This window comes from Ursus americanus, chromosome 19 (genome assembly GCF_024610735.1).
Source record: "Ursus americanus isolate L20-20 chromosome 19, mUrsAme1.1.p, whole genome shotgun sequence".
Lineage (NCBI taxonomy): Eukaryota > Metazoa > Chordata > Mammalia > Carnivora > Ursidae > Ursus > Ursus americanus.
Genome location: NC_142145.1, coordinates 45337065 through 45350852, shown reverse-complemented (window position 1 = coordinate 45350852; position 13788 = coordinate 45337065). Strand labels below are relative to the sequence as shown.

The 13788-nt window shown below is 42.3% G+C and overlaps 1 protein-coding gene across 1 annotated transcript in view; it reads left to right on the top strand.

Moving 5' to 3' along the window:
- Nucleotides 1–12594, top strand: part of TTC39C (tetratricopeptide repeat domain 39C) — a 102199-nt gene extending 89605 nt beyond the window's left edge. The window contains exons 9-14 of the mRNA XM_045781792.2: nucleotides 2778–2887; nucleotides 4124–4247; nucleotides 8818–8915; nucleotides 10028–10132; nucleotides 11390–11428; nucleotides 12203–12594. Of these exons, the coding sequence (XP_045637748.1) occupies nucleotides 2778–2887; nucleotides 4124–4247; nucleotides 8818–8915; nucleotides 10028–10132; nucleotides 11390–11428; nucleotides 12203–12292 (566 nt within the window). The 3' untranslated portion in view covers nucleotides 12293–12594. The remainder of the gene's footprint in view (nucleotides 1–2777; nucleotides 2888–4123; nucleotides 4248–8817; nucleotides 8916–10027; nucleotides 10133–11389; nucleotides 11429–12202) is intronic.
- The last annotated feature ends 1194 nt before the right edge of the window (nucleotides 12595–13788 follow it).

Below are 13788 nucleotides of genomic sequence, written 5' to 3'. Positions count from 1 at the left end.
TTACACATCTTTTACACTGCGCCACTATTTCTCTTTGGAGTGTTAGTGCCCTGGTTACAAAGTTGCATAGATTTTGAGCAGTCTGCTCCAAACCTGTTTTACTCACTAAGCTTGTTTACAGTGTGATTGTGCAGAGCAAGAGGTATTTGAACACCTGCCATTGCTGAGCTGAAGGAGCCGGCATTGCCTGTTTGTCCTCCCGTCAGGAGATAAAGATGTGCTGCCACCTGGTGGACACAAGGGTTGTCTGTGCCCTGAGGGACATAAAACACCATCGTGATGTACGGTGGCCAAGGTGGCAACCCAAGAAACCCAGGGGCTGTACACTTTCTGCCTCTAATGCGAACGTCTCCTTATCCAGCCATATAAGGGATTCTTTTACTTAAAGTTCAAGATTAATCCAAACATAATTTAAAATTTTAAGTACCTCCTTATTTCTGTGTTTGGATTTAATGAAACATTTCCTGTCATTCCAGTCCCTTAACTAATCTATTTAAAATAAGAGAATTAACAGTGGCAAGTATGTTCTGGATGTTCAGAAAGTGCAGTTCATTAGGACTCAGTGTGAAATGCTTTACACCCACACTCTTTACCGCAGCCCCTGCAGGGCATCTGCTTTTGAATGGCTCTGTCGCTGATGCTCGAATGGAATTATTTTCAGTATACTGGTTAGGGTCCTGTGTCTCACGCCTTCAGAGTCGTTGTTTGGAACTCACGGGCCTCTCAGATGACAGTGGCAGCTATCTACAGAGTGGCCTCCATGTGCCCAGCACGTTGAGCAGGGGGTGAACTGAAAAGCAGAGGTCTTCACAACAACCCAGCCATCAGTTGTCAACGTGTTATGGACTCACACAGTCAATTGTGGGCAGCTCTTTCTTCCTTAATCTTTGTTGAGCATGGAACACAAAGAAATGTACAATGCGGCTGTGTTCGGGAGCATTTATTCTCCAAATACTGGAAATCCCAGGATTCTAACAGGTTGTAGGAGCTGGTAAAGCACGAAAGCCTCATCTCTGCCTTCGCAAAGGCGTTCTGGGCAGATGGTAAGGTGTGTCAGGAGTTCCCGGGAACGGGACAGATCATTTCTGTCGTGCGAGCTGCCATTCAAGGGGGCCCTGAAGGACAGGTGCATGTCGACAGGCAGAGCTAGAGAGGAGGGGCACTCAGGGACCGGAAACACTGGCCCCAGGGGCTTCGTTGCTTGCACTGTTCCACTGTAGTAAAATACACGTAACGTATAATCTGCCATCTTACCCACGTTTCGGCGTTCAGTGCAGCGGCATTACGTACAGGCACTTTGTTACACAGCCATTACCGCTGCGCGTCTCTTGTTTGAATTCCGTGACTCTGTGAGAACGTTATGAACGATCCGAGGAGGACCTCAGGCTTAGCTGCAACAGACATTACTCTTTCTCACTGGCTTACTGTGTGACCCAAGGCAAGTCTTTTAACTCTCTTGGACCTTTACGTCCTCTGACCCATAGCCTGATGTGCTGTCCACCAAACCGTCACTGCCCTTCCTTATGGTTTTGAAATGCTGCGAGAGATGAGGTCATTTTGGATGGATTCAGACCCCCACCTCTGGACCAGGGCTGCTCCCCTCACTGGGTTGTGTTTCCCTTGAACATTCAGCCTGATCCCTCAGACTCCCAGTAGAAAGTCTTCTGCCTCTCCCATCACCTCGACATCCGCAGCCTTCTCCGAGTCTTCTGCTTCTTTGGCCCTGCCAACCTCTGTCCATCCTCTGATATGTGATGGCCCCGTGCTCTGCTTGGCCAAACCCCAAACTGGGGGTAGAGGACCACCTAGTTTTAGGAGTGCTCAAATAAAGGAGGAACTAGGTCCTCCCAGCTGGGAATTGAGAAACAACATGTGCCAAAGACAACATCTAAGAAAAAATTGATATAAATGGATTCAGTGCCATTGGGGTTGAGAAGAGAATGACAGAGTAGTGGGTAAAGTTTCACCTTCAAAGATGAAGCGAAGAAATTATGATTAGGTCTTTGCCTGGGGATTGGGATGGGATGAAGTTTGTGGGCAGACTATCAAAATCTTCTCCTCTTCCAGGGCTCAGCCTGATTCCTAGCTCCTCAGAGTTTTCCTGAGCACTCCAAAGAGAAATGTCCCTTCTCTTCCTGAGCTTTTCCGAAAGCACTTTGGTTTTCCTGCCCTGGAGGCTCTTATCACCATATACATTGTAACTATGGGACTATGTGTGTATCTTATTTCACCAGCTGAAATTTAGGTCTCTTTAGGGGCTAATCATGTGTTTCTTCTTTACCTTCTTGCTGGTGGCCTGTAGGCAGTAGGTGGCCAATGGACACATGTAAGACTAATTTCATGACTTTCTTGCTAGGCACAACTTCTTTCTATCAGGAACCTTCATGATCTTCTTGGCTCCTTACTGTTCTTTCCTAGATTCCCTTTTATTCCACTTTCCTAGCATGTGGGCTCCAGCTAGACTGTACACTGTGACAATAGCTGGGAATTTTGTCACATCCAGGACTAGTGCCCAACAAGAGGACTAGGACTGTGGTTTTCCTGTATGTCCCCACAAAGCTCTGGGAACCCAGTTGTTCCAACAACAAATAATTGAATCAGGATGGTAAGACCTTTTACCATCTACAACAGGATGGTGTAGACCTTTGTGTAACAGTCTTTAAAAATATGTGCTCCCATTTTTCCTTTGGTAACATTTTCCAAGTACCACCAACCTCGGTATCTTTCAGTGGTATTTCCCCCTGATACTTAAGGAGTGCAACAATGATTTCTTACAGTTTGTCAGGGAGCCACCGGTGACGTGGATGGGGCACAGATAGTCTTCAAAGAAGTTCAGAAACTCTTCAAAAGGAAGAACAATCAGATTGAACAGTTCTCGGTGAAAAAGGTATGTTGGAGCCTCTTGATCCGGTGTGGTATTTATGATGGGCATTTGTAATCAATGCCACCTATCCTAATCAAAGCCGGCGACTGACTTGCCATGCAGAACACGCTTCGCCACTGGGGAGAAAATATACTCCCACGGCCCCACTTCTCCTTTGAGTGGAAAGTGCTTGTTTTGCTGCACATAATTAAAGCAGTTATTTGTTTGGGTGGGTAGACACATTACAGTCCATGCAGAACTAATGAGCCATGGGGGTGCCTGGGTGGCACAGCGGTTAAGCATCTGCCTTCAGCTCAGGGCGTGATCCCGGCGTTATGGGATCGAGCCCCACATCAGGCTCCTCTGCTATGAGCCTGCTTCTTCCTCTTCCACTCCCCCTGCTTGTGTTCCCTCTCTCGCTGGCTGTCTCTATCTCTGTCGAATAAATAAATAAAATCTTTAAAAAAAAAAAAAAAGAACTAATGAGCCTATCTGGAGAGAGAAAGCATCTGTCAAAACAGGTGATTTCAGAAGAATAGAAATGGGCAGAATTTAGGCAAGAGATCTAGACTATTGGTTGTCAATCTAGTGATTACATCATAGTTTAACCTAGTAAACAACAGAAGTATGCATCGAATTTACCAGTAGAAAGGCCCAGGACCGTCGGACAAAGTCCCTAATTTATTCTACACTTCTAAGAATAAAAGTCAGTTGAATTACTGTGGGTTACATGACAATTTGTCATATCCTGAATTTTGCATGATTTTAGTTTGCTTTTAAAGAATGAATATTTGATGACTTAGTTTGAGTGTAAACTAGATTGTAATGTGGGATGCCACTGAGACCACTAGGACTAAGTAGAAAATTTGAAAGTCAGCAAAACTGTAACTAAAGGATTACACTGTAACTAACTAGGATTACATTTTCCGTGTAAACCCATTCATTATAACTTGTCACTCAGGTTCATAAATTCCTTTGATTTGAACTGAAATGAATCTCGTTTGATCCCCAAGTTGTCTGAATGCACCCTGGATCCTGATGGTAGATTGAGGTGAAGAATGAGTGAAAGGCATATCTACCAATACATTAAAAGTCAGAAAGAAAAAAAAAATTGTAAGGAGAGAAGTTCTCATTTTTAGCTTTGCTGGAGGGGGTTATTCATGTCCAACATGAAGTGTGCATTTTGACTGTCTCCAAAGTGTATATTTGTATTTGAATTTGTTGGCACCAACCTGGCCTGATCGTTCTAACCATTTGCAGGCAGACAGGTTTCGGAAGCAAGCCCCCACCAGAGCGCTGTGCGTGCTGGCCTCCATCGAAGTGCTGTACCTGTGGAAAGCCCTTCCCAACTGTTCCTTCCCCAACCTGCAGAGGATGAGCCAAGGTAACAACAAACCAGACCACACACCTGGTCTCTTCTGTGTCTCGTTGATGCTGTCTGATTCAGAGTAGAGACCCGTCGTTCTTGGAGAGATCACGTAGTGATGAACGGCGGTCCGTTGCGTAGGCGACAGGCGTAGGCAGCGCAGGAACGTACGGACCACAAGTTTGCAGCGTCGGCAGACTGCAGTGAGGCGCGCAGACGCTAAGCCTCGCTGATTCTGTAGCCCTGGGGGTGCTGAAAGCATGCATATTTTCCCCCAACAAGAGCCCTTTGTTTCATATAGGTTTGATTTCCATGTATTAAAATGCACAGATATTAAGTGTAAGGTTCGCTGAGTTTTGGCAAATACATACGTGCATCCATCACCACGGTGAAGATCCGGAACGTTTCCACCACCCTTGTAATTTGCCTTGTGCACCGTGGTCAGCCCCTCCCCCACGGCAACCGCGTGATTTCTCTCTCTCCAGATCACTTATGCCTGTCCTTGAACTTCATATAAGTTCAGACCGTGTGTACTTTTTATTGCTTGGCTTCCTTTGTCCGGCCTAGGCTCTGTGGGAGGGATCTGTGTTGTAGCCTGTATCCGTGCCTTCGACTCGCTGAGTGGCCCTCCGTCGTGTGGCTGCATCTCTACCACAGGGTGGTGGTTCTTTCTCCTGTTAATTTGTTTCTGGCTTTTGAGCTATCCTGAGTAAAACTGCTACACACCCAAGTACAAACTAAGTGTACTTGTCTTTTGTGCAGACATCCGTGCTCATTTCTCTGGAGTAAATACCTAGGAATGTAACTAGAAGCCTAGATTTTTTGATTCGTGTATTAAAAAAAAAAAAAAGAAGAAGAAGAAACATAGGACTGGGGCGCCTGGGTGGCTCAGTTGGTTAAGCATCGGCCTTCATCTCAGGTCAAGATCTCAGGGTCCTGGGATTGAGCCCCACATCAGGTTCCCTGCTCAGCGGGGAGCCTGCTTCTCCCACTCCCTCTGCCCCTCCCCCTGCTCACACTCTCTCTCTCTTTCTCAAATCTTTAAAAAAAGAAAAAAGAAAAAGAAAAAGAAAACCATAGGATCATAGGTTATGGTAATGTAGTCTTCATAAAGTCATTTTTATTATAGCTGTAGGAAGAGTTCCAGGAAGAGTAAAGTAAATCTTCTAGTAAAAATAAACCTTTATTGGTTATTAAAGAAACATAGCATTTTTTAAAGGCTCAATGGCAGATGTTTGATGCTGTCTAACCTGGCAAATCGTTTAGTTTGCTCTACACTGCTTTCTACATAAGTAGGAAAGGTGGACAATGTTGTCATAGCCATTTTATAAATGAGCAAGCAGACTAGAGCTCAGGAGTGTTTGGTGACGTGCCCAGCTCCCATCAGAACAGGTGTCCCTGCTCCTGGTCTGGGAAGAGCACATCGAGTAGCAGAACTTTATGGTTTCCTACAGCTTCGTCTTCCGGGAGCATAACAAGATTTATGTCCTGCAGCTGGAAATACGCTTGCACCATGAGACCATTATGGCAAAATAAAAACACATACATCCAGAAAGATGGTTTTATAGAAAAGAAATGTATTCTTATTCACATCCATGCTTCCCTTGTTCAAAAGAGGTTTAATATTAATATTTGGACTTACTCAAAACTAGTTTGTTGGTCATTGAAGAAAATTTGTCAGATTTCTCTACAGTCACACTTTTTGATCAAATATAGAATTATCCATTGTATTGCATACTTTTATCATCAGACTTCCTTGCAGGTCCCTTTTGTTTATTTCCAAAAAAGAAAAAAGTCCCCTCTCAAAAGTAAAAAATTTTTGTCTGTTGTTATTCCAGAGATCAAAGCGATACAACTCCGAAAGAACTTGTGTGCAAAGTCCCTGTAATTAGCATGCATAACGCTCCTAAGGCGGGCTGCTTGAAAGAAAACAATTTTCTCGGATGCATCAGTCCTGCTATGTCCGTTTCAAAAGGATATGCATAATTTTACACCCATCCTTAGTTGTTGATGCAAGCCTAGAATATCTACCAGCGTCTAAGTCAAAGGAACAATACAGAATTTTAAGTATTCTTTGTAATGCACAAATGCAAGATCCTGTTGAGATAATTCAGACACAAATGCGAAAATAGGCTGTAATCGGCAGGCACAAGGACGATTATCACTTAATGTGACTCAGTATTCTCAGAACCCCTTTCCAGGTATGAAAATAAATAGCAAAGTTGTGGTCATGGGGAAAGAGAGGCTCTTGAATAAACATGATATCATTCTTTAATATCTTTGTTAAATATTAGTGCCGTTTTGAGTTCGATTAATTAGTTTCTGTCATTCCCCAGTGTTAAGCAGTAATGATCCAAATCTGTTCAGCTGTATAGAGTACAGAGAAGTTCTTTAGAGAGAAATAGTGAAGTTCCAGAAAAAAATGGTAGTGGGTGATTCATTAAAGCCCCCCCCCCCCCCGCCCAGCTTTGTGCATTCAGCTTCTCTGAGTCCCCATCTTCAGCTCCCTTCATCAGCAGATGTGGTTGGATTTTTACATCCTTGTCTAGTGGTTTCACCCATAGCCCTTCCCCCACTCACCCTCCCCTCTGCACTGCATTCTTTCTCTGCATTGTAAAGATATTTCTGTATATCCTCAGCACAGCACCCAGAGTGATCCTATTAAACAAAGTCACGTGTCATTTTGTGGCTCAGAACCTTCTGTGGTTTCATCCTATTTAGAGTAAATGTCCAGGTCCATTCAGTGGCCTACAGTGTTCTGTGATCTTTCCACCAGCCGTCCCCCTTCCCTCGCCCCATTGCCTCTCACTGCCTTCCCCTCTTGCTCACCAGGCTCTAGCCACACTCCTTATTGTTCTTGAACACACCAGGTACATGCTGACCCCAGTGCCTTTGCACTTTCTCTTCTTTCTACCCGCAAAAGTTCTTCTAAATATCTCTGTGGCTCCTTCACTCATTTCCTTCAGGTCTTTACTCAAATATCACCTTTACATTGAGGCTTAAATTGTACCTTTGTGACAAACATGCATACCTCCATCCCCCTTCCTGACTTTATTTTTTACCTTAGCACTAACATTTCTTTAACATATGTATTTTACCAATTTCTCCTTTGCATCATCTAGCTTTTCCACAGAATGTTAGTTTTTTAAGGGCAGAAATTTTTTGTTTTGTCACTGCTGTATTCCAAGCACCTAGAACGGCCTAGCACATAGCAGATTTTTAGTAACCATTGAATGAATGAGCACATGAGCTGTGTTCCCCTTTCCTTGACACTGTTGCCTTAAAATCTTTTTTTTTTTTTTCAGATTTATTTATTTTAGAGGGGGTTGGGGCAGAGGGAGAAGAGAATCTTAAGTGGATTCCGTGCTGAGCGCAGAGCCCGACTCGGGGCTCCATCCCACAAGCCTGAGATCATGACCTGAGCTGAAACCGACACTTAACCAACAGAGGTCTTTTTATATGGCAGTATCACTTTTAGACAACTCTTGCTTCTAGGTTCAGACTCTGTTGTCCACAGCTATATATATATGTGTGTGTGTGTGTGTGTGTGTGTGTGTATACATACACACACATACATACACACACACACATGTGTATGTGTCTGTAAAATCTTACAATTCTCAATCTCTCTGTTGGTCCATAGAAACAATTACTTCCTTTCCTCCTGTATTAGCTCCACTATGTTTCCAATTTCCACCTTTCTCATGTCCTTGGAAAACTTCTGTAACATCCTCCTCCATGTGTGCGCCTCCTGCACAGGAGATGACAAGCTCCTTGAAGTGGAGGGACCACATCTGACCCGCAACCACCCCCCCGTGACCAGGGCAGCGCATCAGTACGACATTTGGAAGTGCCCACTGTATGGCTTATGACATGAATACGGAATTTTTTAAAGAATTTTTTAGAGTAGTTTTAGGTTCAGAGCAAAACTGAGCAGAAAACATGGAGAGTTTCCACGTGGCACACCCCTCACTACCCCGTATGCCCAGCCGCCCCCCCCCCCCCCCGTCAACACCCCCACCCCACTGATACGTCAGTTACAGCCCGTGAGCCAGCACTGACCTGTCATTACAGTTTAGTTTTCCACTAGGGGCCACTCTTTGTTTTGTACATTCCATGTGTTTTGACACACGTGTAATGACACGTCTCCACTCTTACAGGTAGTATCATACTGAATAGTTACACTGCCCTAAAAGTCTTCTGGCCTCCGTCTGTTCCTCCCTCCCCCAGACCACTGGCAATCACTGATCTTCGGTACGACCTCCATGGTTTTGCCTTTTCCAGAATGTTCTATAGTTGGACTCACATAGTATGTAGCTTTTCAGACTGGTTTCTTGTTCTCAGTAACAACAAGATGTTGTTCTTGTTAATCTTGAGTCTTCTTGTCGCTGTGACGTTTGACATCTTTGCCTTTCTTTGAGTAAGGCTATTCACTACCGGGTGAGAAAAAGGAACCTTCTCAGTGTCAGGGGGCAGGACCACAAACTGTGACTAAGTCGTCACTGTACAATGAAATACTTAACTCTTGATGGTACTGAAGAAATGAAGAGCATGTATGTGCTTCCTGCTGTTTTCACTTCTCTTCAAGCTTGCCACGCAGTGGATGATCCAGCGGTCGTTGGATTGAAGTACCTGCTGCTTGGTGCCATCCACAAATGTCTCGGAAACTCCGAAGATGCCGTCCAGGTAAGCCGTCCGTGCTGCTGTGGTGGCTGAGGAAAACAAGCTGCAGACCTACTGTGTGCTTAGGAGTAAGAAAAATGCGAACTGCATTCAGCACAGCCAGGCCTCCCGGCGCTGTGGGAGCTCGGCCGCCGCACTGACTCAGGGCATGGCAGATGCCAAAGTCGCTGACGGCCGATACTAGTTTCTAAGGTAGCTTCGGATCCTTATACTTCTTTACACACGGCCTTCTTTTCTGGCACTAGCTACGTATTAAGGATGCCCGTCTCAGAGGAGAAGGAAATGAGGGTGCAGACAGTTCTAAAGGAACAGAAGGAAGCTTCCTTCTGTTAGAGAAGTTAGAAGTCAGAGAAATACAAAAATGACCAGGCGTGTCCGAGTGTTCACCTTTCTTGTCTGTGCAGTGGCAGATTACCAATGCGGCACCGGAGTGAGATCGAGAAAGGTGGTAGCTTAGGCTCTTCTGGGTACATGTTATATGGAGAAGAACCATTTCGTTATTTTTAAATATAGTTGGAGGGATTTTTCTGAGGTTTTTGTGTGGTTGGGTGCTTTGAAGCATACCCCAGCGTTATTTTGATTACTGTTTGAAAGAGTTTATGTACAGTAGTAGTGGCCTTTGACTTTTAAATCCTAGGGTGTTGAGGCACTTGTATTATAATTTTCAATTTTTCAGTGTGGGGTCATAATAGTTATTGTACAGCGCAAAATAGCCTGTTTTAGATCATATGCTTACGTATCAGCAAGACACATGTCACGAGATGGTGCTTGGCTTGTGGGCTTCCTGCTTTAAATATTAAAATGATATGTTCAGCCTTTGAGATGCAGATAAAGATGGTTTTGGCAATACAATCCGTAGAGGCTGGTGTGTCAACTGGAAAAATAAGTGGCACAAATTGGGCTGACTGATGGGTAGCATAGCCTGGAGGGGTAAGCACGTAGGGGACTTCTAAGATATGGATGAGGATGGATGGGAAGCAATAAGATGCAAAGAAAAAAAAAGAGAAAATCTGATCTAGAATACAGAAATAAGTCCCCCTTTCTGCCTCCTGAAGATGTTATGAACCCTATGTAGGGCAATGAGGTAATTCTGACAACATTCGTGTTACTTTCAGTTCTTCCAGCGAGCTGTTAAAGACGAGCTGTGTCGTCAGAATAACTTATACGTGCAGCCATATGCCTGCTATGAACTTGGCTGTCTTCTATTAGACAAACCAGAGGTAAGATCTTACATAGTTCCTTAAATGATGTTTTTGCAAGTGAGAGGGCACAAAGCATCCGTCCTTCATTTCAAGTCAATTGATTGAACATAGCGGGGGTTTTTTGGTTTTGTTTTTCTTGATTTCATGTAGGAAGAATCCAGGAAGCTACTAATCCTATCTTACTGTGTTGAAGGAAGTAACTTCTTTTCTGGAATTTGAAGTATAAATGTAACTTTTTGGACCCAAACTCATTTGAGGGGAAAATCACTGCCTTTTTTAGGATGGTATGACATGACGTCGTTTGGCTTATTCAGAAGAACATGGAATTGCATTATGGTTCCAGTTCTGTTTTCCTCAGTGTAGGATGCTGGTTAGCCGCATACCTTCCTCCTAATAATGTAAAACAGGATAAAAAATACCTGCTGTGCCAAGTTAATAGAGATTATGGTGAGAATAAGTGATGATGTGATAATTGCTTCAAAAATCTTAGAATATCATATACATTTAAGTTAGTAATTTCTATTGTGTATTTACACTGGGGCAGTTTCATTAAAAAAACAACAACTGGATTTGCTTGATACTTTCTCTTAGAAGCTCAGTTACATAACACTAGCTTTATAAAATTTTAATTTTTAGGAAGTTCAATTCCACTTCCAAATATATGGACTTTCTAAAAGTTGAGCTAAATCAGCCGAAATACAATTCTAGCCTAACCGTTAAACATGTACCCTATGTCACCAAAGATAGGCTTTTAATTGGAAATCTTTTCATTTGGAATTATAGTTTTACCAAAATAGAAAAGTTTTGTGAATTTTGGTAGAAAATCCTACCACTATATTCTTTATTCTAAGAAAATGTGTACTCTTAATGCAGCCTTAAGATATATACTTAAAATATAACAAGGCTGGTCTGTTTCTGGAAAACTGAAGTTGATGCCGTCAACCAGGAATGCCTTCAAAAGGGGATCTAACTTACATCAAGTAAACTTTTTAATTGTCATCGATTTTAGGTTGTTCGGTAAGATCTTAAGCTATAATAACTCTTCTAAGTTGTTTCTCCTACAGAATAGGATTATGCACAATTATTTAGCAGTGCCTTGATGCGAACGTGCAAGCATCATTAAAGAAAAATGGAGTCGTTAAACTTGAATGAGCAGCTGACTCACCTCTGTCTACTGAGAATTGTTTTAATTAACCTATCCTCTTATAACATTTTCTGCTTGAGTATGTATAAATGTAGATATTAAGAGATAATATGTTTTTCTTACATTCATAGACTGTAGCAAGAGGCAGAACTCTACTTCTTCAAGCAAAGGTAAAAATACTGTCCCTACCACCTCTTTCCAGGGTGCTTGTTACCCTCTGTTGTGTCCTCTTGAGTCTGAATTCAGGAAGTTTTGTGACATGATTGTTCTGGTGGATATTTCTGGCAAAGAAAAGTAATAACTGATTCAGTGATCACTTGATTTTTTTTTTTCTTTTAAGATTTATTTATTTATCCTGGAGAGAGAGCGGGAGGAAGGGGCAGAGGGAGAGGGGGGAGAGAGAATCTCGAGCAAACTCCCTGCTGAGTGTGGAGCTCAATGCAGGGCTCAGTCTCACAACCCTGAGATCATGACCTGAGCCAGAGCCAAGAGTCGGACACCCAACCGACTGAGCCACCCAGGCGCCCCATGATCGCTTGATTTTTAAGTGGAATTTACCAGTATCCTAAGAGACTCATGAAATTGCCCATCCCACTTTATACACTTCTTGTTTGAGTGGGAAAATGACCTTCCATTGCATAACTACAATCTTGAGTGAAGAATTTCTGACAGCAACATAGATTGAGCACAATTTAAGACTATCGTTTGAGGAATAACATGAAGACAGTTGTCCAAAGATGGCATTAATGACCAATTCCCCTGGACGTTAAACGTGAACCCAAAGTTTGAGGTTTTAGGGAATAAGAAAATCGAGTGGATGGGAAGCCATGGATAGGAGTGTTGGGGATTTTACTCTGGGAAGCACAAAGCCATGTGGTTTATCCTGCAGTATTCCAGAAAGCTTAGCTAAGAGAGTCCATAAACCTCTTTCTTTGGTCTTACAGGAGGATTTCTCTGGCTACGACTTTGAAAACAGATTGCATGTCCGCATCCATGCTGCTCTGGCCTCTCTGAGGGAGTTGGTTCCTCAGTGACAGACACGGGGTTCCTGCTCTGTCCCTCCCCACCAGGTTCTGCACTTTAACATAAAAGCAGAGGACACAGCTCTTCCGAAGACCGGCTTTTCTTCTGAAAACCACCTGTGCCAGGGACACATTTTCCCAGTTAGACTGACATATTCAAGACCTCCTCTTTTAAACATATAGCTAAGAAGTAATGATAATGATGATCCTAGTAATTATAACTAACCACCTGGGGAGAGGGTTAAGTGACCTTGTTCAAACATTTTAGTTTTGTGATTTATTATTTTTAAAATAAAATCAAAGTAAATACTCAACCTGTGATCTTCTAGGAACGCCTACCTTAAGCACACATCGGACTGGGTAACGCAAGGAGGTACCTGTAAAATATCAACAGTATTATGACATAGCGTTTACATTGTGTTTTGAAAAAGAATAAAAGTGCTTTCTAGTGTTTTACTTAATCCTCTAACTTGTGACTAGCATAGCACAGATATTATCCCCATTGTCTAGACCATGAAACTCAGGCACAAAAAGGCTAGTTGACTTATACCAATTGATTATTCCTGTTAGCAGTGGAGCAATGACTAGAACACAGATCTCCTGATCACAGATAGAATATTCTTGTTAAAAAAAATGTTCATAACCCAGAATTTTGTTTTTCCTTATTAAAACACAAATGCTCTTCTGCTGAAGTTGTGTCATCAAAAAATGCTTGTCTTCAAATTGTCTACAAAAGGTTTCAAAGTAATGAACACTTTTTTTCCCTTGAAAGCCAACCAAGTAGGGGCAAGTAGATAGTTTTACAACCAAAAGTTGAACTATTTTGCTAGTTTATTTAGAAAGCCTAGTCTATAGGCCAGATAAATAATACCTACATTTTAGGAGTTTCCTTTTCTTTGTGATAAATTGTCTAATTACCAACTTTTGGAAGTCTTTTAACAAATTACTTGAAAAGGTTATTCTAGAATGAACATGGGTTGTTTTTTTGTTTTTGTTTTTTTTTTGCCTCAGAATATTTGCTGGTGAAGGATTTGCTGGGCTATCTGTTGCCAGGGTTAAATCATTTTCTCCTTAGCTCAGGTTACTCTATAAAAGGAGTTCAAAGTTAATTTTTAATCGTTCATTGCTAATTTTTATTGTCCTTTAATTTACCTCTTTGTCTAGTACTGACTGCATACCTGTGGTTTGGAAGAGTCTAAATACCTCAGCCACTTAAGAATTTCTGCCATAATTGTGTGACTAACTTGGCTCAGGCTTAAGGTTAGACTTTTTAAAATTTATATTGAGTTAAAGAGTATCATCTTGGGGTGTCATTTATTTACATGTCCTTTTAGCTGAAGCATGATCTCATGTGATGTTAATACTTTAATATTTCTTTTCAAACGAAAACATAGGAGAAGCAGCTAGAATGTTGACAGCTTTAATCTACTTAATCTGGTTTTGAGGGAATGATTATTTCTTTGAAAGAAATAATTATTCCTCATTGACTTTGACTAAACTATATTCAT